At 46.9% G+C, this 27,687-nt stretch overlaps 1 protein-coding gene across 2 annotated transcripts in view; it reads right to left on the bottom strand.

Moving 5' to 3' along the window:
- Positions 1-11,175: 11,175 nt before the first annotated feature.
- Positions 11,176-27,687, bottom strand: part of SUPT5H (SPT5 homolog, DSIF elongation factor subunit) — a 35,864-nt gene continuing 19,352 nt past the window's right edge. The window contains exons 12-30 of one of the 2 annotated variants that reach the window (XM_040442553.1): positions 26,387-26,476; positions 26,180-26,250; positions 25,978-26,083; positions 25,776-25,869; positions 24,283-24,419; positions 23,930-24,085; positions 23,219-23,365; positions 22,878-23,024; positions 22,396-22,521; positions 22,229-22,313; positions 21,685-21,801; positions 21,502-21,604; positions 21,174-21,301; positions 20,670-20,775; positions 20,097-20,255; positions 19,693-19,861; positions 19,409-19,612; positions 18,827-18,922; positions 11,176-11,667 (exon numbers count right to left, since the gene is read on the bottom strand). In XM_040442553.1, the coding sequence (XP_040298487.1) occupies positions 11,527-11,667; positions 18,827-18,922; positions 19,409-19,612; positions 19,693-19,861; positions 20,097-20,255; positions 20,670-20,775; positions 21,174-21,301; positions 21,502-21,604; positions 21,685-21,801; positions 22,229-22,313; positions 22,396-22,521; positions 22,878-23,024; positions 23,219-23,365; positions 23,930-24,085; positions 24,283-24,419; positions 25,776-25,869; positions 25,978-26,083; positions 26,180-26,250; positions 26,387-26,476 (2,382 nt within the window). In that variant the 3' untranslated portion in view covers positions 11,176-11,526. The remainder of the gene's footprint in view (positions 11,668-18,826; positions 18,923-19,408; positions 19,613-19,692; positions 19,862-20,096; positions 20,256-20,669; positions 20,776-21,173; positions 21,302-21,501; positions 21,605-21,684; positions 21,802-22,228; positions 22,314-22,395; positions 22,522-22,877; positions 23,025-23,218; positions 23,366-23,929; positions 24,086-24,282; positions 24,420-25,775; positions 25,870-25,977; positions 26,084-26,179; positions 26,251-26,386; positions 26,477-27,687) is intronic. The other variant, XM_040442554.1, reaches the window with a different exon arrangement.

The raw sequence follows: 27,687 nt of genomic DNA, 5'->3' as shown, positions 1-27,687 counted from the left end.
AATAAAAATTGGCAAAGGAATATATTGCAATTTGTATGCATGGGAACACATTCCTGCTGTAGACAAAGAACCTGCTGCTGTCAGAGGTGTTGTCACGGCCTATGGTGTGCGCTGTGACACTGTTGCTACACTTGCAGTTGCCCGCGGCAGCGTGTTGCTGTGTGTGCATGGGGTGGCAGTGTCTCGGCCTTCTGGGTGATTGCTGTGACATGGTTGCCACGCATGTTGTTGCCTGCGGCAACGTGTAGCTTTCCATGCTTGTGTGTGCACTTCCCCTTTAAGTGGCTTCCTTCCCTTGTCTGGTGTTGGAAGCGTTAACTCCCTTCCTAGTGTTTTGTTAACACTGGGTTTATGTGTGTGTGGCTGCTTGGGCTATTTAGCCTCTGCTGGATGCCTGAAGCTGAGGGGTACTCCAGCCATGGTGTATGCTGGAGCTATCTTCCTGGTCTTCATATTCCATCTGTCCAGTGAGGGCCACCCTTGTGGTCATAGATGTTTTTATGGTGTCTCACGTTTATTGCAGCTATGGATGTCCTGTGTTCCTGTGTGGTTGAGGTGTGTGCTGTGTCCTTTTAATGTTGGTGTGGACACCAGCACTTGTGCACGGGTTCCAGTCAGTGTGTCTGTGGCAGGTAAGTGTGTTATGGGTTTCGCTTACCTGCCATCTCTATAGCTGTATGTGTTCCCCTCTGGCCTCAGATAGAGACTCCTGCTCCTCCATGACTGGGATGAACAGGTTGTCTCTCCCCTGCTCCTAAGTGAGGGATTACCAGGGCGACTTAGGGTTTCTAGGAATCCTGAGTATGAGTCGTCCTACCATCGGGGTCCGCTCATACAGTGAGGAGTCAGGGAGAGGATTAGGGACACGGTAGGAGGTGACCTGCTCCCTTGATACTCCTTTTGGCCAGGCTGATCCCCCTTTACCCTCTGACACCGCACAGTGGGGGGTTTCCCCCACTCCCCGCCGTGACAGGTGTATAAGTTTATTTTTGGTGTTGCCCCGGTCTGGCGGGGGCCCATTCCTGTGAACATATTCCTGCTACAAACCAAGAACCAGCTCCTGTCTGTTATGACTGAGTTTGGCCCAGCTATCTGTAGGCCTTCTACTACTCTGTTACCATTTACATGCTGTTGCTGCTGTCTGTCCTCATAATTTGGGCCCAGCTATGTGTAGGCCTTTTACTACTCTGTTACCATGTACATGCTGCTGCTACTGTCTGTCCTGATGATTTTGGCCAAGGTATGTGTAGGCCTTATACTACCCCATTATCATTTACATGCTGCTGCTGCTGCTGTCTGTCCTGATGTTTTAGGCCAAGCTATGTGTAGGCATTATACTAGCCCGTTACCATTTATATGCTGCTGCTGTCTGTCCTGAGGGAGGGACGGTGACTTTCATCCTGCAGCTCACACTCAAGACAGCACAGTGCTGCTTTCTGAGAGTGAGCTGTTCAAAAGGACATCCTTGTGTCCATCCAGGCCCTACGCCAGAAAGATGGACTGTCCGGCCTAAAACTGGACCTCTGGCCACCCTAGGGACAGGCTGCTGTGGAGGTCACAGTTAAGGGAATGGTCCACTATGGAGGTCAGTGTTAAGGGGCAGATTGCTGTAAAGGCCACTGTTAAGGGGGCGGGCCACTGTGGAGTTCACTGTCAAGGCGGTGGCGTGCTGTAATACTCACTGTTCAAGGGGAAGGCTGCTGTCAAGGTCAAAGTGAAGGGGGTGGGCTGCTGTGGAGGCCCAATTTTAAGGGACGGGGCACTGTGGGGGGCTCAGTGTTAAGGGGTGGGGGGCTATGAAGGTCACTGTTAAGGGGACGGGGTGCCGTAGATGTCACTGTTATAGAGGATAGTGTTGATATCTTTTAACGACACACACAAACATTATATGAAATAGATTAAATATAGCCGAGCGAAGCTGGGTCCTTCAGCTAGAATATTATATATTCTAAATATATAATAATATATGTAAATATATTATGGCTAAAAACTTATATATATGTTTAAATTTAATTTAGCCTCTATTTCTGAAAAGTTTCAAACTCACAACCTTCTACATTACAGCCAAGAATCTTAACCACTACACTATAGAGCTGCATAGCCAGTTACAAAAAAAATATATATAACATATGAGACTTCTGCTGTATAGGAATACTTGCTACTAGGTCTCACTTTTTTTTTTTGTAACTGGCCATGCAACTCTATAGTGTAGTGGATAAGATTCTTGGCTGTAATGTAGAAGGTTGTGAGTTCGAATCTCACCAGAAACTTTATTAGATTTAAATGCACTGGGTGTCCCCAAGCACTGACTCCATATACGGACATAGCTATATAGAGTCACAGCAGGGAGTCCTAAACCGAACTAGAGTCCCAACACCCTCACCTCTTCAGATCATGGGGTGCCTGGTTTAATGCTTGGGTTATCCCATTGACTTCCATTGTGCTCGGTAAAGCACCCGAGCATTGGGAAGTGTTCTACTTGAGCACATGAGCACTTTGGTGCTCGACCAACACTAGATAAGAACTCTAGTTTTAAGCCCTCTTTTAAAGTAGTTACTACCAGTGGGGAGGCTCCTATTTCTTCCCAGGCAGAGGTGACGTTTTTTAACTTGCCCCCCACATGGCTTATAGCGACATTGCGTAGAATGGGAGGAACTTTCAGGATTGGATGGCTGCCACTTCACAGATCCCACTTTCTTCCTCTGGTCTAGTCTCGTTTTTTTCTGGTTTCAAAAGGATCGTCTTTGATGAAAATAACGACTCTCAAGAGGAAATCCTTTTTTCTTATCGGAAGCCTTGTCCAAAATGTAATCTAAGGTCGAGCCAAATAATCTATCTCCTTCACAGGGGATCGAGCACAGGCGATTTTTTGAACCCTGTACGAAGCCAGATAAGTTCTACGGGTCGCATTTGATAATGCAGCAGACCTGGCAGAGAATCTGACTAAGTCTGCAGACGCATCTACTAAGAAATTTGACGCTTTCTTTAACGTAGGCAAGGAGGCTAAGATCTCCTCCCTGGGGGTACCTGCTGCTAAGTGTTCTTCTATCTGATTGAGCCAGACGGATAACGTTCTGGCCGTGCAGGTAGACGCAACATAGCCGTATTTGTTTCCCAAGCATTTTTCAATAAACTTTCACATTTTGTCCATAGGATCTCGCAAGAGACCCATATCTTCAAACGGGAGAGAGTTTTTTTTTAGAAATGCGGGAAACTGGGGCATCAATTTTTGGCGTTTTATCCCACACATTAGACTTAGACTCCGCAAAAGAATATTTCCTTTAAAAGGAATTCGTCACAATTTTTTTTTTTGGGGATCTCTCCACTCCTTAGATATCAGGGACTTTATATTGTTATGGATGGGGAAGACCCTTTTCCTTCTTTCCCCCAACCCCTGGAACATTTGATCCTGGACGGAGTGGGTTTCTTTGACCTCTTCTATGTCCATAGTGGCCCTTATGGTCTTTAGAAGACTTTCTGTCTCCTCAGGGAGAAACAATGGTTTATCAGAACCATTATCTGAGGAAGCAGAGTCTAGGTCAGATACTAGTTCCCCTTTATCCAGATCAAACGCCATATCGGAAGCAAAGGATCTATGAGACGTGGATGGGCATGAGGATTATGGCGTAATTCTAGATTCCACCGCCGCATTAACCTCTTCCTTAATCATAGCTCTCATGGTGTCAAGGAAGGATGGCGACTCCTCTGTAACCACTTTCTCTATAAGGGTTTTTTTTTATTTTGAGGGAAACGTCTTCCTACAGATAGCAAATTTTTTGCGCCCCCCGAATCTCCACTAGCTGGCTTAGGTGTCATGGTCTCTCCGCCCTAAAAAAATTCAATAAAATAATTATAGGGTCAGGAAAAATATAAAGACCATCACCTACACCAGGGGTGGCTATCTGGAAAAAACACCACTGCCACCATGTGATAAGGAATGGGAACTGCTCCATAGCAGCCCTAGCAAGAAGCACACAGTAGTGTTCAAGAAGGGACCGTAAAATAAGCCCCATTGGGGAGGAGGCTTACCGGGTGAGGTAGTGGGATCTTCAGGCTTCTTTGCGGAGTCAGCGTCCACCGGAGCAAGCATGACTGCAAGCGGTGAGAGAAAGACGGAATAGAACTCTCCTCCCTCCGTTTTAAATGGTCCTGCATGCCACGCCATCCGACGCCGGAAGTAGACCTGTCGCTTGAGCGGAAGATTCTCTTGCCCAAGGAGAATCTCGCCTGGTGATGTCACTACGTCGGATCCCGCCCGCTTTAACCTTACCTGGGAGTATCGCGAGCCCGGGGAAGCCTGCATGCAGGGCTTACTCCTAGGAACGGGTAAGGGAGGCGATGCGTACCCGGGGTTCCCGTTCCCTGCTCCAGCCCTCCCACCTTGTAACATAGTATATAAGGCCAAAAAATAAATTTGTCCATCCAGTTCGGCCTGCTATCCTGCAAGTTGTGGGGAAGATTATTCAAGGATGGGCAGTACAGATATCATTTCTGGCACTCCAGGAGAAGCTTCCGCACATACCCGAGGACAGGAAACAACGACTGAATAGGTAAGGGGAGGAGGCCTTTTTAAATCATGTGCTTCTGCGTTGTTTCATGTACTGGGGGGCAGGGACACCCTCATGTGAGTGGCTCTGTGGAGGCGCCGGGGGAAAAAAAAGCTGTATTTGTACCCAAGTGAGTTGACTAGTGTGTGCCAACATTGGGAAACCTGTAGAAGAGACCTGGGTACAGATTTCGGTCAAGACATGCTTGAATTGGAAGGAGAGCACGTCCAGGATTCAGGCAGTGTTGACAGCCAAAGGCGGATTTACAAAATAATAAAAAAATTTGAATTTAAGGAGCATAAAAGTAACAATGCAGTTACATGACAAGAATCTTCAAATCATATGCTAAATAGTTGCAAGTCCAATTTATGTATAAGATAGCCAAAATGATTGTCTATAAAATGATGGGAGTCTCACATTCCAAGCTGTAGTGGATAGTGAGATATGGAGCCTGAAAGTCAAAAGTTTAAAACCTTGTTACCTTTTTGCTCGTCAGTGTATATATAAAGACACCTATCCTTTCCCGCCTTGTGTTTTATTATAAAGAAGTAAACTACACTGCGTGCAGAATTATTAGGCAAATGAGTATTTTGACCACATCATCCTCTTTATGCATGTTGTCTTACTCCAAGCTGTATAGGCTCGAAAGCCTACTACCAATTAAGCATATTAGGTGATGTGCATCTCTGTAATGAGAAGGGGTGTGGTCTAATGACATCAACACCCTATATTAGGTGTGCATAATTATTAGGCATCTTCCTTTCCTTTGGCAAAATGGGTCAAAAGAAGGACTTGACAGGCTCAGAAAAGTCAAAAATAGTGAGATATCTTGCAGGGGGATGCAGCACTCTTAAAATTGCAAAGCTTCTGAAGCGTGATCATCGAACAATCAAGCGTTTCATTCAAAAAAGTCAACAGGGTCGCAAGAAGCGTGTGGAAAAACCAAGGCGCAAAATAACTGCCCATGAACTGAGAAAAGTCAAGCGTGCAGCTGCCAAGATGCCACTTGCCACCAGTTTGGCCATATTTCAGAGCTGCAACATCACTGGAGTGCCCAAAAGCACAAGGTGTGCAATACTCAGAGACATGGCCAAGGTAAGAAAGGCTGAAAGACGACCACCACTGAACAAGACACACAAGCTGAAACGTCAAGACTGGGCCAAGAAATATCTCAAGACTGATTTTTCTAAGGTTTTATGGACTGATGAAATGAGAGTGAGTCTTGATGGGCCAGATGGATGGGCCCGTGGCTGGATTGGTAAAGGGCAGAGAGCTCCAGTCCGACTCAGACGCCAGCAAGGTGGAGGTGGAGTACTGGTTTGGGCTGGTATCATTAAAGATGAGCTTGTGGGGCCTTTTCGGGTTGAGGATGGAGTCAAGCTCAACTCCCAGTCCTACTGCCAGTTTCTGGAAGACACCTTCTTCACACGCGTCCAAGTACTCCACAGCGTGGCTGGCAAGAAAGGGTATAAAAGAAGAAAATCTAATGACATGGCCTCCTTGTTCACCTGATCTGAACCCCATTGAGAACCTGTGGTCCATCATCAAATGTGAGATTTACAAGGAGGAAAAACAGTACACCTCTCTGAACAGTGTCTGGGAGGCTGTGGTTGCTGCTGCACGCAATGTTGATGGTGAACAGATCAAAACACTGACAGAATCCATAGATGGCAGGCTTTTGAGTGTCCTTGCAAAGAAAGGTGGCTATATTGGTCACTGATTTGTTTATGTTTTGTTTTTGAATGTCAGAAATGTATATTTGTGAATGTTGAGATGTTATATTGGTTTCACTGGTAAAAATAAATAATTGAAATGGGTATATATTTGTTTTTTGTTAAGTTGCCTAATAATTATGCACAGTAATAGTCACCTGCACACACAGATATCCCCCTAAAATAGCTAAAACTAAAAACAAACTAAAAACTACTTCCAAAAATATTCAGCTTTGATATTAATGAGTTTTTTGGGTTCATTGAGAACATGGTTGTTGTTCAATAATAAAATTAATCCTCAAAAATAAAACTTGCCTAATAATTCTGCACTCCCTGTACTTAGAGCGGTAAAATTGTGCTGGACTAAGGGAAAACAGATTAATGTTAGAAATCAACACTTCCCTTATGTCTTAACCAGCAGCATAATAATGGGGAGCTAGGTAACAGTAACCCCCATAGGGAGTGTCCTCTCATGTGGTGGACTCAAAATAGACCACCGTTTTCAAAACAAGTGAAGTCTGTGGGTGCATTTACACGTGGGTTGATTTAATGGACTGTGAATACTGGCCATCAAAAAATAGAACACATTCTATTCTTGACCGTTTTGAAGGTCTGATAGACCACATAGAAGTCAATAGGCGTGTTTTTAATGGCTGTTCTACAGAATGGCATCCGTCTGATGAGCATCAAAACCCTGGAGAGAGGCATGGGAATCTCCTTCCATGCTGCAGAAGCCAAAGAAAATGGCGTCTGGGTGATCATGCAAGACCAACGAAATTCATGTTTTTTTTACCAGCTGTTAAAATCACATGGCGAATGTATGATAAACTTATTATGGCACACTTATGCAAAGTGGCAGTTTTTTTTCTTAACAGTTGTGTGAACATAGCCTAAGCTGGCCATGCCCAGGAGATGTATGGCGGGAGGCTCGTTCCCGTCCCCTCCTGCTATTGGCTGCTCTCACCCCTGACACTGAATGTTTGCATCCGCGCACCAGGAGCAGTACAGGGAGCAGGGTAAGTATATTCACTGAGGGGCCAGGCAAATGAGGGACATTTTTCTAGTATTGGATAACCCCTTTAACTTACCAACTGCAATGTTGGGAAGTATGGATCAGCTCCATGAAGAGACCATTGCCAACTGACAGTATACCAAGCACAGCGCCATCAATTGTAAAGTGGCTAGGCTTGGTATGGCAGCCCAGGCTAATTCACTTGAATGTGGCTGAACTGCAAAACAAATGTAATATTACTAGTCTAGGAGGGGGGGGGGGAAGCACAAAGGGAATGAAAAATCACCTACATAGTGCTTTTTATTTTTATTTCAATGGCATTTGGGAAGTCATTAACAAGTTTATTGTTTTTTCCTCCATAGGCTTTTCGATGCAAAAAAAATGCAAAGGGAAACCTCATCTGAACTCAACCTCAATCCACCATTGATGTGAAGAATTCGTATGGTATGAACTATACTGCCACCTGGAGCACAGTCCCAGTAAAACATACTTCATACTGGTTTTCTTATCTTGATAACCAATGTTCCTATGGCATACGGACATCATAGACAGGTTCGCCTGCTTGTGTTTCTTCTCACTATGGTCCGGATCAGATAGCTGCAAACAAGCAGTTGCTTTCACTCTGGCAGACGCGACCATTTATAACAGGGACAGTCAGTCTTTCATTTGATTGACTGCATAGAATATATTGCTTATTGCAAATAATATTTCTTTTAGTGGACAGTGATTTAATATACATCTCCAAATTCTTAGCTCTCAACTTAGGCTGCATTTTCAATGTTACGGATTCCCTTATATTTGCATTAAAGCTGTTGTGACTACAGCTATCAGATCTAGAGTTGTTGTGATACCAAATTTTTGATTCAGTTTGATACCATAAAAAAGTGTTGCAATACTCGATACCACGTGAAAAAAAAAAAAAAAAAAAGCCACATGCATTCCGCATTTTAAAAAATTGCTAATCGCGCAGTTTTTTTTTTACGGCGTTCACCGTATAGATTTTTTTAATATTTTAATAGTTTGGACTTTTCTGACGTGGCAATATGTGATATATTTATACATTTTATATGTGAAATTGGGAAAGGGGGTGATTCATACCTAATAGTTTGGTGGTTTTGTTTGTCTTAGGGGCCAGAAACTGGGATTTTTTTCATCCCTTGTCCTATTCACCCTGATAGAGCTCTATCAGGATGAATAGGACTTCACACTGTCCCTGCTGCTCTGTGCAGGAAGGGGGGGGGGGGTGCACTGCGCCACCAATGATAATTACCCCTTAATACAGGAGGCGGGTACTGGCAGATCAGCGGCAGTTAACCCCTCAGGTGCTAACTGCCGCTGATCACAGCTCCCTGTCAGGGGCAGGGTGCCGGCAATGCGATTCTGCTACCGGCACCCGCCTCCTGTATTATGTGTTAAAGTCTGGACCCATATAAAGTAGTCTTTAAGTATTAGGCTACACAGAGCGGCGCCCAGAGATGTCCCTGCACTTACCATTATTCCTGGGCGCTGCTCCGTTCGCCCGCTGTGCCCCATTACTGTCTCCTCTCCTGCTCCATATGCTAATTACTATCTGAGCAATGGGGAGGAGACATCAGCTTCTCTAGTGGGCATTTCATCTCCCTGGCTGTAGCGCTGTCCAATCGCAGCCCAGCGCAGGGAGAAGGAACGCCCACTAGAGAAGCTGATGTCTCCTCCCCATTGCTCCGATAGTAATTGGCATATGGAGCAGGAGACCGTAATGGGGCACAGCGGGCGAACAGAGCGGCGCCCAGGAATAATAGTAAGTGCTGGGACATCTCTGGGTGCTGCTCTGTGTAGGAAAAGTCCTATCATTGGTGGCGCAGTGCGCCCGCCCCTCTCTCCGTTCATTGGTGGCAGCGGCAGTAGCACAGGGGGGAGGGACACACTGCTATCCCCTTACTGTACAGTCGTGGCCAAAAAATTTGAGAATTACATAAATATTGGAAATTGGAAAAGTTTTATAATAGCAATTTGCATATACTCCAGAATGTTATGAAGAGTGATCAGATGAATTGCATAGTCCTTTGCCATGAAAATTAACTTAATCCCAAAAAAACCTTTCCACTGCATTTCATTGCTGTCATTTAAGGACCTGCTGAGATCATTTCAGTAATTGTCTTGTTAACTCAGGTGAGAATGTTGACGAGCACAAGGCTGGAGATCATTATGTCAGGCTGATTGGGTTAAAATGGCAGACTTGACATGTTAAAAGGAGGGTGATGCTTGAAATCATTGTTCTTCCATTGTTAACCAATGTGACCTGCAAAGAAACGCGTGCAGCCATCATTGCGTTGCATAAAAATGGCTTCACAGGCAAGGATATTGTGGCTACTAAGATTGCACCTCAATCAACAATTTATAGGATCATCAAAAACTTCAAGGAAAGAGGTTCAATTCTTGTTAAGAAGGCTTCAGGGCGTCCAAGAAAGTCCAGCAAGCGCCAGGATCGTCTCCTAAAGAGGAGTCAGCTGCGGGATCGGAGTGCCACCAGTGCAGAGCTTGCTCAGGAATGGCAGTAGGCAGGTGTGAGCGCATCTGGTGGCAAGAAGGGCAGCAAAGAAGCCACTTCTCTCCAAAAAAAAACATCAGGGACAGATTGATCCTCTGCAGAAAGTATGGTGAATGGACTGCTGAGGACTGGGGCAAAGTCATATACTCCGATGAAGCCTCTTTCCGATTGTTTGGGGCATCTGGAAAAAGGCTCGTCTGGAGAAGAAAAGGTGAGCGCTACCATCAGTCCTGTGTCATGCCAACAGTAAAGCATCCTGAGACCATTCATGTGTGGGGTTGCTTCTCATCCAAGGGAGTGGGCTCACTCACAAATTTGCCCAAAAACACAGCCATGAATAAAGAATGGCACCAAAACACCCTCCAACAGCAACTTCTTCCAACAACAGTTTGGTGAAGAACAATGCATTTTCCAGCACGATGAAGCACCGTGCCATAAGGCAAAAGTGATAACTAAGTGGCTCGGGGACCAAAACATTGACATTTTGGGTCCATGGCCTGGAAACTCCCCAGATCTTAATCCCATTGAGAACTTGTGGTCAATCCTCAAGAGGCGGGTGGACAAACAAAAACCCACTAATTCTGACAAACTCCAAGAAGTGATTATGAAAGAATGGGTTGCTATCAGTCTGTAATTGGCCCAGAAGTTGATTGAGAGCATGCCCAGTCGGATTGCAGAGGTCCTGAAAAAGAAGGGCCAACACTGCAAATACTGACTCTTTGCATAAATGTCATGTAATTGTCGATAAAAGCCTTTGAAACGTATGAAGTGCGTGTAATTATATTTCACTACATCACAGAAACAACTGAAACAAAGATCTAAAAGCAGTTTAGCAGCAAACTTTGTGAAAACTAATATTTGTGTCATTCTCAAAACTTTTGGCCACGACTGTACAAAACAAGGATTGGCAGCAGCTGATGTGTGTATTATAAGGAATAACAATCCTCCTGCTACACGTTATAATATTAGAGGACCCCATGGAGTTCTGCATCCATTATAGAGATACTCACAGCGTTTACAGCTATAAGCAATAAAATACTCGTCACATGGAGTAACACGAGGGGTTGTATACATAATATTTCGTGGTTTGCCTACGGAGGGGGGGGGGGGGTTCTGTGTATGTTCATCCTGACAGCTGACTTCGCTTTCTGTATGGACATGCATAGAGAAAACATGATCCAAAGTATCAGGAACGTAGTCTGGAGTGTGGCGGCAGTGTACTGTATACAATGGAAGAAAATAAGCTATGGGACTCCTCGGCATCATCACAGCATATCAGACGCCCACTGGCGGGAAACCTGGGAGCCAACAAAAGAAGAAGAATCTCGCCTCTTCAGCTGCATGTGTCATTCCCCACATCAAGACCACACAGACTCCGTTCTCCTGGTTTATTGACTGCACCATATAAATATTACACAGTGGAACTTGCACCAGAAAAAACTATCACTGATATCTGATAGACCAGAAGACAACATTAAAAATAAAAACGATTCTGAGGGCGAATCTGCTGAAAGAAGAAATAAGGACACAACTGCTGCAAATGCTCAAAACCTATTTCACGCAGAGCGCAGGAGATCTGTGGCCCCGAATGTAGTTCATGATAGTAAGAAAAGGTGTATGCATCATTTTTATATTCAGATCTGTTCTCAGAAATCTCCCATGGTGTGAGCACTGCCCTTCCGAGAAAGAATCTGGAGGACCCCGTTTGTTGCATCACAGCAGGCTTCACGACTCGAGCTTCCCTAAGAAGTGGAGGTTGAGGATCTTAAGCTGGTCGTCCAAATCCATCCGCACTATTCCATCTTCATTATCTATGCTGAGAAGGATGCCCATCGCCTCACGATCTTCTCCTAAAATGACTTTTACCTGCCAGGTAAGAAGGACAAGAGTCAGACATGACACGTTGCAGCCTCTGGAGCAGAGCCAAGAGGAGAGGAGGCTGCATGGCCCTTTCAAAGCAGCACTGCCACTTAGCTCTGGTGATCCACAGGGGACACCACTAATCAGACATGTACTAATGAAATGTCCCAATGCTTGTCTTGAGACAACATAGAAGATCTGCTGCAGAAGTATCTGTCAATGAAAAAGTCCTCTTCTGAATGGAGACGGTCCTTCAGCATTCGCATGGATTTTTTGCAAACTCTTCACACGAATGGGATAGTCTGCAACAAATCTGACATACTCTGACAGGGAGAAGCAATGCTCCTCTACTAAACTTGTATGGATCTATTCAATTTTCTGAAGTTTTGTGAACTTCAACCCGGTTTAAGGTTAGTTACTTTTTCTGTACTGGAAAAGGCAGGAACACATTTTTCTCGTTCATTCCATTGGGGGACACAGACCATGGGTATAGCTTAGAGATATTACTAGGAGGGACACTATGCAAAAAAAGAAGCTCCTCCTCCTCGGGCTATACCCCCAGGCACCTCCAGGAGAACTTCAGTCTTTGCTTAGTGTCCGTTCAAGGAGGTTGACATTTATTCTTCTCCTGTTTGTTATTTTTTTCTGGTTTCAGATGGGGACGCAGGTCAGCATTGCGCTTTCCTGGCCCCTGTGGAGGGTCTGCCACGGTCTTCTGAAGGTTCCTGGCTACCTCCCATTCCCCCACAGAAGAAAAGTGGATCCAGACTCGACATGTTAGCTCTGGCATCCCACCAGCTGCTGGGACACCTGCTGCCTACCCTCCACCAGAGCACTGCTCTCCTTGATTGGAGTCAGACATCTGAAGAGGTGAATCCCTGCTGGTCTGGACATCGAGGGAGCATGCTGTGCAGATAAGTATTGCCTGCTTCAATCTCCCTCCTTTCCCCCCCTCCCCCCACCCCTTCATGTCGTCTGTCTGGCGCTCTGTGACCTGAGGTGAGCTAGAGAAGGACCGGCTGGGGGCATTTTTTCCCGTTGGGAGGGGGCCTTTCAGGGGAGGGCTGGTGATTCCACTGATACCTGCCTGCAGCTCAGACTATGGCCGCATCGGCGGCAATCTTGGCACTGAAGGAGTGTATTTTATCTTATGGCCGCTGCGCTCTCTGCAGCTCCCGCCGGCCTGCTCCTCCCGATATTAACCCCCGCTGCGCCGTTTCTGGCGAAGGGGTGTATTTGAAATTTCGCGCCGCAATGACGCGTCCAAGGGGGCGGAGCCTCGGCGTCCAGCTCTGTCTCTCCCTACGCCGGAGACTCTGCTGGATTGCGGCCGTGCAGCTCCTCAGTTCTCGGTGACCGGAGACTTCTGCTGTTGCCTGGGTGGTAGGAATTGCAGCAACCTGGTAGGAAATCTTTTTTTTGGAATACCATCATGCCTAAACCTGGGGCCCCTAAGCCTTCCAAGGCTTCCTCTCAGGCTCCACTGGAGTCATGTAAAATATGCCTTAGGCCTTTTTCTGTCACTGGTTCCTGTGACTCATGCCCTGCTCCCGGACAGGATCAGCCTCCTTCTCTTGCTCAGCCCGGTCCTCCCTCTGCCCCTGCGGATCCAGCGGTACCCGCCTGGGCCTCCGCCATGTCTAATGCGGCAGCTGATCTGGCCTTAGTTGCCAAGGCAGCCATGTCCTTCATGGAGCGCATGGCGGCTACTACTCCAGTGGCATCCACCACTCCATCCCCTCTCAGCGACTCTCACAGAGGGCGTCTGACTTCTAAAAGGCAGCGTGAGCGGCAGCATTCCTCCTCGGATGACTCCGCTTCTCCCCCTCGCCTTGAGGCATGCCCGGTTGACTCTCCCCCTCGCAGGGAGCGCAAATCCGATGGGGAATTGTCCGGATCGGACGAAGTCACGGAGCGGGAACCCCTGCCTAAGCTTTCCACCATGGTAACCGAGTTGGTGGCAGCTGTCCGTGACACTTTTAATATACAAGGGGATTCTCCTCCCTCCACTAGTCGGGAGTTCTCCCTTTTTCCACCCAAGAAACAGGAGTCCGCCGTGTTCCCTATTCACGAGGAATTCACTGCGGTCCTATCAAAAGCTTGGGATCGACCTAATCAAAAATTTTCGGCCACCAAGCGTATGGATACGCTTTATCCTTTTCCAGCTGACACAGTAGAAAAGTGGACTTCTTCCCCTAAGGTAGATCCTCCGGTGGCCAGGTTAGCCAAGAACACGGCCCTTCCCGTCCTAGACGGTTCCTCTCTGCAGGATGCGGTGGACAGACGTTTGGATTCGCTTTCCAAATCCATCTTCTCGCTGGCGGGCGCTTCCCTGCGACCGGCCTTTGCGTCGGCTTGGGTCGCCAGAGCCCTTACAACGTGGTTGCAGCGCCACCACCAGGATCTGTCAGAGCAGGACGCCTCTGCAGATACTCTGGATTTTATCATCCAGATGTCTCAAGCGTCTAAATATCTCTGTGAGGCTTCAATGGACATCGGCTCCCTATTTGCCCATATTTCGGCCCTCTCTGTCATTCAGCGCAGGGAGGTCTGGCTGAAGGTGTGGGATGCTGATGCCTCATCCAAGCGATCCCTCGCTAACCTTCCCTTTGAAGGGTCCAGGCTCTTTGGGGCTCAACTAGATGAATTCATTTCTGCCGCAACAGGGGGCAAGAGCACTCATCTACCCCAGCCCAGGACCAAGCGTCCCTTTCGGTCTCGGCCTTCAGGTTTCCGGGGCCAGTCCTTTCGTCGCTTCTCCACTGCCAGGACGCCGTCGTCCTCATCGGCAGGGGGGTCCCAGGACTCCCGCAAGAAGCCTTTCTTCAAGCCCCAGCCTTCTTGGCGGCCTCGGGCGCAGTCAGCCCGTCCTCCTGCTCCCAAGCAACCCTCCGCATGAAGGGGTGCCCCCACCCCTCGTGGTGGGGGGCCGTCTGCTCTCCTTTCAACAGGTCTGGAGGGCTCACGTTCAGGACGCCTGGGCTCTGGAAGTGGTGACGTCCGGCTACAAGTTGGAGTTCGCGTCCAGCCCGCCGGAACGTTTTTTCCCTTCTCGCGTTCCGGGGGATCCAGCCAGGGCCTCGGACCTCTTTTTTGCGGTCTCCTCTCTTCTGGACCGTGGTGTCATTTCCCCCGTTCCCCCAGAAGAGCAAGGGACAGGTTTTTACTCAAACCTGTTCGTTGTTCCAAAGAAAGAGGGGTCAGTGCGTCCAATCTTGGATCTAAAACTTCTCAACAAGTTTCTACGGGTGCGGAAGTTTCGCATGGAGTCCCTTCGCTCCGTTATTGCTTCTCTGCTTCCAGGAGAATTTCTCGCGTCTGTGGACATTCAAGACGCCTACTTGCACGTCCCTATTGCAGAGTCCCACCATCGCTTTCTGCGCTTTGCCATAGGGGGGCGTCATTACCAGTTCGTCGCCCTACCTTTTGGGTTGGCAACCGCTCCTCGAGTTTTTACGAAGATTCTGGCGCCTCTCATGGCGCTTCTTCGCACCAGGGGCATCTCTTTGTTACCATACCTAGACGACATCTTGATAAAAGCTCCGTCTCTTCCACAGGCCGAGGACAGCATCCGAATCACGGTTCAATCCCTGGAACGGTTCGGATGGCTGATCAATCTCCCCAAGTCCTCTCTGCACCCCTCCCAGAGACTCTCGTTCCTGGGGATGATCTTGGACACCTCGATTTCTCGGGTGTTTCTTCCAGATTCCAAGGCTTCCCAGATTCGTCTGGCAATGGTGCTCCTTCTACGCTCTCCACGTCCCACCATTCGGGAGTGCATGCGGGTGCTGGGCCTTATGGTCTCCTCTTTCGAGGCGATTCCGTACGCCCAATTTCACACTCGTCCGCTACAACAGATGATCCTTGCCCTCTGGAACAAGAACCCTCGGGGTCTAGACACTCCTGTTCGTCTGTCCCGGCAAGTTCGAGCGTCTCTCCCTTGGTGGCAGTCTCCCCTGAACCTATCGTCAGGAAAGTCCTTCCTTCCGTTCTCCTGGACGATAGTCACCACCGACGCCAGCCTCATCGGTTGGGGAGGTGTTCTCCGGAACCTCACAGTTCAGGGTGTCTGGTCGACGGAGGAATCCCGTCTCCCGATAAACGTTTTGGAATTGAGGGCGATTTTCCACTCCCTCTCCCATTGGACTCCTCTCCTGGCGACTCGCCCGGTGCGGGTTCAGTCGGACAATGCCACGGCTGTGGCTTATGTCAACCATCAGGGCGGGACTCGCAGTCGGGCAGTAATGCGGGAAGTAGCGAGGATCCTCTTATGGGCGGAGTCTCATGTTCCAGTATTGTCGGCAGTGTACATCCCGGGAGTCGACAATTGGACGGCGGATTTTCTGAGTCGCACCAAGGTGGATCCGGGAGAGTGGTCTCTCCATCCGGAGGTGTTCGAGGACATCTGCCACCGATGGGGCCGTCCGGACGTAGATTTGATGGCTTCCCGGCTCAACCACAAGGTGCCGGTGTATCTTGCCCGCGCTCGAGACCCACGGGCGGACGGGGTGGACGCGCTGGTATTTCCATGGCAGCGGTTCAGCCTCCTTTACGTCTTCCCTCCGATTCCTCTGTTGCCGAAGGTGCTGCGCAAGATCGAGGCGGAGGGGATACCAACCATTCTCGTCGCTCCGGATTGGCCTCGTCGCGCCTGGTTCTCCAGCGTCGCTCGTATGTTGGCGGACGTTCCGTGGCCTCTGCCCGACAGAGAGGATCTCTTGTCTCAGGGGCCGCTCTTCCACCAGAATTCACGGCAGCTGCGTTTAACGGCGTGGCTGTTGAGACCGCCATCCTGAGGAAGAGAGGCTTCTCTGATGCGGTGGTAAGAACCATGATCAGGGCTCGAAAGCCGGCTTCTTCACGAATCTATTATCGCACCTGGAAGGCCTTCCTGGTGTTTTGTGAGAAATCGGGCTACTCGCCCCTACGTTTCTCTGTCCCAGTGGTGCTGTCTTTTCTCCAGTCCGGCCTCGACATGGGTCTGTCGCTCAGTTCTTTAAAGGGTCAGGTTTCTGCTTTGGCTATCTTTTTTCAGAGGTCCATTGCCTTTTTGAGACCTGTAAAAACCTTCCTGCAGGGGGTGGCGCATTCGGTTCCTCCGTATGTGCCTCCCTTGCCCCCCTGGGATCTCAACTTGGTTCTGCGCGCCCTTCAGGCGGCGCCTTTTGAACCTCTGAGGGAGATCTCTCTGGTTTTACTCACCTGGAAGGTAGTTTTTCTGGTGGCCATAACCTCCATCAGGCGAGTTTTCGGAGCTGGCCGCACTTTCCTGCCGGGAACCTTTTCTGGTCTTTCACCAGGATAAGGTGGTGCTCAGACCGGTGCCTTCTTTTTTGCCCAAGGTGGTTTCTCCCTTCCACCTTAACGAGGATCTTGTCCTGCCCTCTTTTTGTCCTTCTCCGGTGAACCCCAAGGAATGCGCTCTCCACTCCCTGGACGTCGTCAGGGCCCTGAAGGTGTACCTGGGGGCTACCGCTTCCTTCCGGCGTTCAGACTCTCTCTTTGTGATTCCTGAAGGGTCCCGTAAGGGCCTGGCGGCTTCCAAGGTCACCGTGGCGCGGTGGATCCGTTCCGCTATTGCTGCGGCATATCGCGCTCGCGGCCACGTTCCGCCGTCGCGGATTACCGCTCACTCCACAAGGGCAGTGGGTGCTTCCTGGGCTAGACGCAATCGCGCATCCGTTTCCCAGTTGTGTAAGGCGGCCACTTGGTCGTCCTTACATACTTTCACAAAGTTTTATCAGTTACACTCTCTGGCCTCGGCTGATGCTGCTCTTGGGCGCAGGGTATTGCAGGCTGTGGTTCCGGTTTGACTACTGGACGTTTATTCCTGGCGGTGTTGGATTTGTTCTTTTTTCCCACCCCATGGACTGCTTTGGGACGTCCCATGGTCTGTGTCCCCCAATGGAATGAACGAGAAAAGGAGATTTTTGTGAAACTCACCTGTAAAATCTTTTTCTCGTAATTTCCATTGGGGGACACAGCTCCCGCCCCCTTTTTTGGTTTACGCCTTAGGGTGTGCTGTGTGATGGTTTCCATAAGGTTTTGTTTCCGTTCTCCTTCTCCTACTGCTTTTGCAACGACTGAAGTTCTCCTGGAGGTGCCTGGGGGTATAGCCCGAGGAGGAGGAGCTTCTTTTTTTGCATAGTGTCCCTCCTAGTAATATCTCTAAGCTATACCCATGGTCTGTGTCCCCCAATGGAAATTACGAGAAAAAGATTTTACAGGTGAGTTTCACAAAAATCTCCTTATTGCACATGGAATATTAGTAATCCCCTATGGAATAAGGCAAGAATACCTTATAATATCTAAAAATGCAATTTAAAGAGGACCTTTCATTACAATAAAAAAATCTAAACTAAGCATACAGATATGGAGAGCGGCGCCCAGGGATCTCCCTGCACTTACTGTTATCCCTGGGCGCCGCTCCGTTCTCCCGGTATAGCCTCCGGTATCTTCATATGTTCGGCTCAAATGGGTGGAGCCTGCCGGCATCTCCTTCTGCCAGGCTGTAGTGCTGGCCAATCGCAGCGCTCAGCTCATAGCCTGAGAGGTTTTTTTTTTCTCTAAGGCTATGAGCTGAGCACTGCGATTGGCCAGCACTACAGCCTGGGAGAAGGAGACGCCGGCGGGCTCCACCCATTTGAGCCGAACATATGAAGATACCGGAGCCTATACCGGGAGAACGGAGCGGCGCCCAGGGATAACAGTAAGTGCAGGGAGATCCCTGGGCGCCGGTCTCCATGTCTGTATGCTTAGTTTAGATGTTTTATTCTAGTGAAAGGTCCTCTTTAAATACATTAAAGGTGCTAACCCACAAAAATAATTAATCACCTATCCTATGGATAGGTGATAAATTTTGGACAATGGCGAGTCCCTGATTCCCCTGTCAGAATAGATAGTTAGTGTGCATGTCAGTCCACCACTACATGGAACCAACTTAGACAGTGGCTCCCATAGAAGTGAATGGAGCTGTGGACCAACACGCACACTAACACTCCATTTATAAAAGGGGAATCCAGGACCCTCCATTCTCATGATCACTGGGGATCCCTGTGGTCGGGGGCCACCAGCGATCCAACATTTATCACCTATACTTTAGGCAGGTGATAAATACTGTTCGTGGGATAATCCCTTTAAGTTGATGGTAATATTTTTTGCTTACCCGACTATTTTTGGTGGGGGTAACTGGTTCCAAATGGTCTCCGGAAATACTGATAACCTTGTCACTGTCCTGTAACAGCACAGAACAAAGTCCACCCTGCAAACAAGAAAAGAGAGTGAGTGTGGAAATGACTTCTATAATAATTAAAGTGACTCCAAGGCAAAGAGGGCAGACACCGTGACATAGGTGCAGCCGTTGAAGGATTATTCCCATCTTAAAAAGTGATAACCTATTACTAGAATGTGCCACCACTTTATGATCGTAGGTGTCCAAGATCTGTGAATCTGTGACCCCCCCCTAATCCTGGGAATAAATTGGCCTTTGCAAAAATTTAACATTGCATCCTGTTCACTGCATGGCAGCAGGGGTGGTGGCCGGGATGACACGTCACACCAGCGATCGTTATCATTGCACAAGGTTTGTTGAATGATTAGGTAAGTGGTCACAAATACAGAAGAACAGACAATCATAAGATTAGGAGTATTATATATGTGTACATGCTGTACCGATGACCTGTCAGCTATTTAGATGATGATTCAGAAATAAGGTAGGATTTTTGCCAGCTACGGGCATGCGACTTACAGTGACGCTGCGAATGATTCCTGCCTGTCCCACGACCTGATTGTCCTGGAAGGTGTCTCTCACTTTCACTTGAATATCTGTAGTAACCCAGTCGCTGGAGACCTGTTCTATAGAGGAGCCTGGTGTATGAGGGTTGTACCCACCCGGAGAAGGTGCTCCAGGGGTCATTGGACTGTAACCCATGGGGCTAGGGCTCGGACTGGCCTGGAAGAAAAGAGACCAGAACATTGACTTACATTTGTAGCCATAAACATCTGCTAATTAAATGCAAAAGGAGAACTTACCTGGTAAGCCATGGGTGACGGGGTCGGGTGGTAACTGGCTGGCGAGTGTGTATTCTGATAGCCAACAGGACTTGGAGCCACTTGATGGTAACTCTGCGGACTAGGACTAGGTTGGTAGGAGCCTTGCGGAGAAGGTGCAGCGTAGGGCGAGAACTGGTCTGTGTTGTACCTGCCAAGAACCACAGGAGGGAAATGTCATTATTACATTCTGAATTCTGTTCATACAGAATTAACTGTATGAACTGAAATATCTGCTCTGCACTCACACAATGCCAGTCTTGAGAATATACTAGGCCATTGCTTAGATGGTAGCTGCCTAATATATTATCTATACAACCCATTTAGACTGGAAAGTAATGATTAGATGCAAAGTGACAGATACTATAGTTGCACTACAGACTCACATTGCAGGTGTTCCTGGTGTCTGAGGATGAAAAGGTGCATTGACCTGTGGAGATGGTACATCAGGATACCCTGGAGTTTGTGGATTTGGCGTTCCTCCATAGCCTTGTGGTGATGGAGACGGCTCATCATCGTATCTGTAATCATACTCTTCATCCGCCCTGCGAATACCAATAGAGTATTAAAACCAAGCCACAACAACACAACATCTAGATGATGGTCTGAGTAGAAAGACACCAAAGTGCCAAATACAGAGCCGTCTGCTAGGTTTAATTAAAGAGGTTTTCTTAGAGACAATGCCTTTCAAAAAGCATCCCCACTCCTAGCACCCCCGTCAAACAACCGATTTCGCTGGAGGAGGCCACCGCCAGGTATGTCCTCTGTAGTGGCTGCTACAGGGAAAATGTCGTACTTCATGTCTATCAGAATACAAAGGCGGTGCGAGCCCTCCAGAGAGGGAGCTGCTCGCACACATTTGTTATCCATTGCAGTTCATGGGAGAAGACTCCATTATGCTCTGATAGGAGTTGTCTTCAAGAGGAAACCTCTTGAATAAAAATATATAGAAGAGACACCTTGAAGGGGTATTTGGGTTGTTGGGATCCCAGGCCCCACTTTGAGCTGGAGTTCGGCTGCCATCGTGGAGAGGTGTTTGAGACCCATAGTACGGAGTTCTGCTTCCTGTAAAATGAAACATACAAGTTATCAGTGTGAGTCATGATTTATTACAACCACCTTCAACTAAGGCTCCATTCACACATCCGCAATTCCAATCCGCATTTTGCGGAACGGAATTTTGGACCTATCCATTTTTATGGGGCTGCACGATGTGCGGCCCGGATCCGGAATTGCGGGCCCGCGCTTCCGATCCTGAAAAAAAATAGAACATATACTATTCTTGTCCGGAATATCGGACAAGAATAGGCATATTCTCTTAGTGCCGGCAAAATGCGGAAAGCACATTGCCGCTGTCCGTGTTTTGCAGATCCGCAAAACACACACGGATGTGTGAATGGACCCTAAGGCTGATAAAATCAGAGTAACAGAAGGAGGGAAAATAAAACGGGGGACAAACATACCATCGTGAACTGGCGTCTGTGAGCCATACATTGGCGTCCTGGACCCAGTGGCGTACATTGGAGTCTGAGAGCCATAAATGGGTGTCCTGGCATGAGTGGAGGTCATTCCTCCCGGGCGACGAGCACCTCTGTGAAGAAAAAGACAGAGGTTAAATAGTTATTTAAGACTTTAAAGCCCCCCCTTATAATGATGTCATTACTGTGGTGTCAGGGATGTCTGGTTCTGATGCACTAGATCTAGGCGTGCATTATTACCCTGACTTCTGTCACTACGGCTGCTAAGTTCCCATTAGGAAGAGTAAAACAATTAGCACAGTTGATTACTGACACAGTGGTGAGACGCTGTCTGTCCACAGAGATTGTCTGACAAGTGGAATGAAGTTCGACACGAGCCGTGGATTCTGTGGCATCTTTGACAACTCCAATATAGCCTGGAAGACATGACAGGGTGGTGGCGATCCAGCACTATACAAAGTAGGGTCTAATGCATAATAGCAGCAATGTTACTCACCCTTGTAGGGACCTTGTGAAATTCGGACAGTCTGTCCAATGAGATCATTGTCCCTGCGACCTCTCCCTCTGCCTGGTCCTCCTCCTCCTCCACCGGCCATATTCCCTCTCTGTGCTGTTGAGATAAGGTGAGAAGAACGATGGAACATTATTATGTTAAAGGGGTTTTCTGGGAGATACTATTTTCTTAGGATAGATAATCAATATCAGTCTGGTGGATTCGACTCCCATTATCCGCAACAATCAGTGGTTTTTATTACCTGTAGCACTGAAACTACACATCGGCACAATGCCATGCCTGGTCACTACAGAGCTGCTCCCATTTACTTGAATTTACCACACAATGGACTGAGCTGATGCCCGGTTGTGGAACCCCAGCTAGTAAAAGATGATGATCGGTGGAGGTGCCAAAAGCTGGACCCAGCCGATCGGATATCGATGCCGTCATTAAGACATGGAAAACCCTTTCAATATAATGCATGGGGGGATACTACGGGAACTGCCCTTCAGATATAAGCTACAGGCAACTAATCATCATGCCCTACCTCCTCCACTGGGGTGCGCTGGGCTATTGATTCGCGGACTCATTGGAGCAAATCCTCCAATGGTGAAGTTTGTCACATCTCTAGGCTGCAAGGGAAGCAACGTAGAATTAGCGTTCATTCATACGGAAGATATCGCCAGACTAATGCCGGTTTTGAACAATTCTAACCTTAGAGCCTCCAGCTAGGACCAGGTAACGTGTTCTGCAGACAAACATGCCTCCATTCTCCACCAGCTTCTTACAGTGAAGGAAGGCGTAATTCCGGAATAAATGACGGATCTCACCCTCACGACCCTTTAAAAATAAAAAATTATTATATATATATATATATATATATATTATAATTAATAATCTATATCTTGATTTTGAGGGTTGTAGATTTTATTGGTACCATTTAATGCACATATAATAATAACACATTTAATATATTTTTTGCATGGGAATGCAAAAGTAAACAACTTCTGCCAGTTTTATTTTTTGTGTTTTTTTCCTCTCATTACAGTGAGCACCCAGCTGTCAATCACTGCACAGCTTCGGAACACATGCCATCACCATGATGTACAGCTATGATAAGGTGCCATAAGGTAAGACCGACCATGACATACATGTATGGGACAAGGGGGAAAAACAGAAGTATTGATCTCCCTCACCGAGTGGGGTCCATCGATGACCTTGACTATATCTTTGCAATGAATATTATTCTCCTCAGAGTCTAAAGCAACGGCAAAGCGATTGTCCTTCTTCCTGTTGACAGCTTGGTGTCGGACTGTGACCACCTTACCGTGCATGTTCAAGACCTTCAAGGCAGAAAGAAAGCATCATGTCAAGCAAATTACATGAACTAGGACACATAAGAAATGCTGGATTAGGCTGGGGTATTTGGTTTAGACACACAGGGGAACTTAATCACATTAGACTGTAAATTCATGAAATGTCTGCACTGAAGTCATATCCCAAATTTCAAGGCAATGGACGTTTTTCAGTCTCTTACCTGAAAGGTCTCCCTCTCCAGACGTACAATAACTCCCACCGTCTGTGGGTCCAGCTGCACCAGCTCTCCCCATTCGTGTTGTCCTCCAACATCTACGCCTGAAGCAGTTTCTGAACAAAGCTGCAAGTCTCGAGGCAGAACCTTTAACTGCAATGGGAGGTGAGAATGCATATTAGGGTACTTTCTGGTATTGAGATCCGCCATAGGGTCTCAATACCGGAAAAAAACGCTTCCGTTTTGTCCGCATTTATTGTCAATGGGGACAAAACGTAATGCTCCAAAATACATTCCGTTCCGTTTGGTTGCATTCTCATACTGGAGAGCAAACCGCAGCATGCTGCGGGTTTCTTTCCGTCATGGGATGCAGAGCAAGACGGATCCATCATGACCCACAATGCAAGTCAATGGGGACGGATCCGTTTTCTCTGACACAATAGAAAACTGATCCGTCCCCCATTGACTTTCCATGACGGATCCGTCTTGTCTATGTTAAAGATAATACAACCGGATCCATTCATAACGGATGCAGGCGGTTGTATTATCAGTAACGGAAGCGTTTTTGCTGAACCCTGCCGGATCCAGTAAAAACACTAGTGTGAAAGTAGCCTTAGAGGAAGGGCAAAGAGAAGGAGGAAAAATGAGCAGCAGAAGTGAAAATTGCAAAGAATCCATAAAATATCTGAAATAATGTAATGCAGGAAGAACACTCACCTCGTGCATGGTAAGATCAGAGAAGAGGATGACAAAATTTTCTTCAACTCGAACAACCAGCCCAGTGTCTCCCTCATAGCGTCCTGCAATGACTTTCACGTGGTCTCCCATACGGAAGTACTTCCTCAACTCAATAGCTGGAAACTCTAACATATCCTATAATAACAATAAGTAAAAAAATGAATATTCTTCAAGGTGAAGGATCAGAGGATGTTTGAAACCAAACTTAGTTCTGAATATGCCAACAGCAGCACAGACTATTTAAGCACCGACAATTTCCAGGTCATGTGAAGAAAACCCTTTCTATATGGATGTCATACAGTACAGTAATAGGCCCTTAAAGGAGACGTCACCTTGAGGTCCTCATGCTTGGGCAGGATAGTGATCTTGTTTCCATCCACACTGAGAATTTTACCCTGCAGGTTTATCAACTCTCCCTCGCACACTTCCACGTTGTCTCCTGGCTGCAGACTGTGCTCACGCTCCTTCCCTGGAAGAAAAATCTGTGTTGTGAGGAGATTACGTAGGTGTAACTGCTCTTCTCTGTGGAGTTCTGGGTTCCCAAGCCGTCGGGCCTTCAGTGGTCAATGTACAAAAACCAAACAAACCTGTACCTTGCAAATCTCAATCCTGAATTGTGCTAGGGAGATACCCGAAATTCAAGAGGAACAAACCTTTAGGTTATAAGTGCAGGATCCATTGTGGATTTTTTTTCTGCAGCAGAAATCCAAGGCTGATATTTTGATTTTCGCTTGAGACCCAAGTGTGTCGCCCATATTGTAATTTAGTAGGGCTAAACCGTATACAGATTGGGGATATTATGGCACTTTGATAGTTCTCATAATTTACATTTATCCCCTATCAAAGTGCCATAATATCCCCAATCTAAAAGGCTAAGTGGATTATTCATCACTAGAGTTCTCCACAAGTCTGAATGAAGTGTTGGTTGAACCTGCGTGCTGCCGCTCCTCTCAAACTCTACGGGACTAAAAGAAACCGCTGAGATGTCCATTTGCTAGTGACTGATGAGGGCGGCAGAGGTGAGGCTCACAGGTTTTTAAGCTAACTCTTCATTCTCTAAAAAAAACAGGGGACTGGGATTTATCAAAATTGGTGTAAAGGAAAACTGGCTAAGGCTACTTTCACACTTGCGGCAGAGAGATCCGGCAAGCAGTCCCGTCGCCGGAACTGCCTGCCGGATCCGGCAAAACGTATGCCAACTGATGGCATTAGAAAGACTGATCAGGATCCTTATCAGTCTTAAAAATGCCTGATCAGTCAAAAAAATGCATTGAAATGCCGGATCAGTCGGCAAAACGAATCCAGCATTTATTTTTTTCAGTCTGCGCATGCGCAGACAGGAAGGACGGATCCGGCATTCTGAATGCCGGATCCGGCACTAATACATTCTTATGGGAAAAAATGCCACATCCGGCATTCAGGCAAGTCTTCAGTTTTTTTCGCCAGAGATAAAAGCGTAGCATGCTGCGGTTTTCTCTTTTGCCTGATCAGTCAAGACTGAACTGAAGACATCCTGATGCATCCTGAACGGATTTCTCTCCATTCAGAATGCATGGGGATATACCTAATCAGTTATTTTCCGGTATAGAGCCCCTAGGACGGAACGCTATGCCGGAAAAGAAAAACGCTAGTGTGAAAGTACCCTTAGTTGTCCATAACAACCAATCTGATTTTTTGGACCTTCTCTTGGTTAATGTAGCCCTGTGGATATGCTTGGCGTATACACCAGGAGCTTTTTGAGGTGTACACACCAAACACGGGCTCTAAATGCAAAATGAAATCTAGCCTACCCTCCTTCATTTTTTTACATTGGTTTTCATCTTACCTGTAGACTCCGTCACCACCTCCAGGTCAACCCCTTCTGGCTGATCTTCAAACTTTTCTAATTCAGACAGAGTTGGTTTCACTCCTTCAGTGATCTAAAAAAAAACATAAAAATGTCCAAGACATACACCAATAAGCATTTCCAAAACTACCGTCTTATGCCTTACGCACAACACAGACACTGGTTCCACTGGGTAACTTACCACAGCCGACATTGCAAAGCTCTTGAAGAGGAAACCTTTGCGACTGTAACGGTTACCCTCAAATATAAGGAAATCTCCATCTGATGAAACATCTCCACCCAGGGACCTGTGCAGATGAGGGGAGCGCCGATCAGTACAGGAAAATAGAACATGCATGTAACAAGAACATGACCCCCTTTGTGTTCATTTAAGAAGCTCCTACCTGATCTTTTCTGTATCAAAAAGCCTCTGTGGAGGTCTGCGGAACCTCTTCCTCTTGGCGAACCAATCTTTCTATATTTTAGAAGATATGAAGTTAGCACATCTAAAGGGAAACTCAGCCGCAAGAAAAAGGACACTAATGTTTGGATACTGGAGGTTTTCAATGGCATACCCCCACTGATGGTAACCATCATTAAATTCCACGTACCAGACTCATTCGTGCCTTGATCCGTTCGTAGTCGATTCTGGGAATCATTTTGAGAGAGATTGTGTTCTGACTGGGCTCAACATAATCCACCTAGAAAAATAGGTTTGATGTAAGTTTGCACTCCTCACAAGGCAGAAATACCCCAACTAATCTTAAAGTCAATATGGCAACTGCATAACCAAGGGCTCCGGCTGCCTCATAAGAAGCTGTCACTGGCGGTGTACATGGGAATTTTCTACATCTTATGAGGCTATTCATCTATAATCTTTCCAGTGGTCAGTATTTTTATGCAGAGCTCCGAATCCCATCCACGCTGCCTAAAGCCACCACAAGGGGGCGCTTACTGCATTCTGTTTTAACCCCTTCTGGACCCTGCCATTTTTCACCTTAGGGACCAGGCCATTTTTTGCAAATCTGACCAGTGTCACTTTATGTGGTAATAACTTTAAAACGCTTTTACTTATGCAGGCCATTCTGAGACTGTTTTCTCATCACATATTGTACTTCATGACAATGGTAAAATTGAGTCAAAATATTTCATTTTTATTTATAAAAAAAAAATACCCAATTTACAAAAAATTTGGAAAAAGTCGCAATTTGTAAAATGTCAATTTCTCTGCTTTTAAAACAGATAGTGATACCTTCTAAAATAGTTAATACTTTACATTTCCCATATGTCTACTTCATGTTTGGATCATTTTGTAAATGACACTTTCTTTTTTTGCGACGTTACAAGGCTTAGAAGTAAATCTTAAAATTTGTAAGAAAATTTCCAAAACCCACTTTTTCAGGACCAGTTCAGGTCTGAAGTCACTTTGTGAGGCTTACATAATAGAAACCACCCAAAAATGGCCCCATTTTTGAAACTACACCCCTCAAGGTATTCAAAACCGATTTTACAAACTTTGTTAACCCTTTAGGTGTTTCACAAGAATTAAAGGAAAAATGTAGATGAAATTTCTGAATTTCACTTTTTTCCCGCTAACAAAGCAAGGGTTAACAGCCAAACAAAACTCAATATTTATTGCCCTGATTCTGTAGTTTACAGAAACACCCCATATGTGGTCATAAACTGCTGTACGGGCACACGGCAGGGCGCAGAAGGAAAGGAGCGCCATATGGTTTTTGGAGAGCAGATTTCACTGGGATAATTTTAAGCTGCCGTGTCACATTTGAAGACCCCCCCGATGCACCCCTAGAGTAGAAACTACAAAAAAGTGACCCCGTTTTAGAAACTACAGGATAAGGTGGCAGTTTTGTTGGTACTATTTTAGGGTACATATGATTTTTGGTTGCTCTAT

The sequence above is a fragment of the Bufo bufo genome, chromosome 8, assembly GCF_905171765.1.
Source record: "Bufo bufo chromosome 8, aBufBuf1.1, whole genome shotgun sequence".
In the NCBI taxonomy this organism is placed as follows: domain Eukaryota; kingdom Metazoa; phylum Chordata; class Amphibia; order Anura; family Bufonidae; genus Bufo; species Bufo bufo.
The sequence above is the reverse complement of the archived record's forward strand: the minus strand, read 5'-3'. Positions and strand labels throughout refer to the sequence as shown.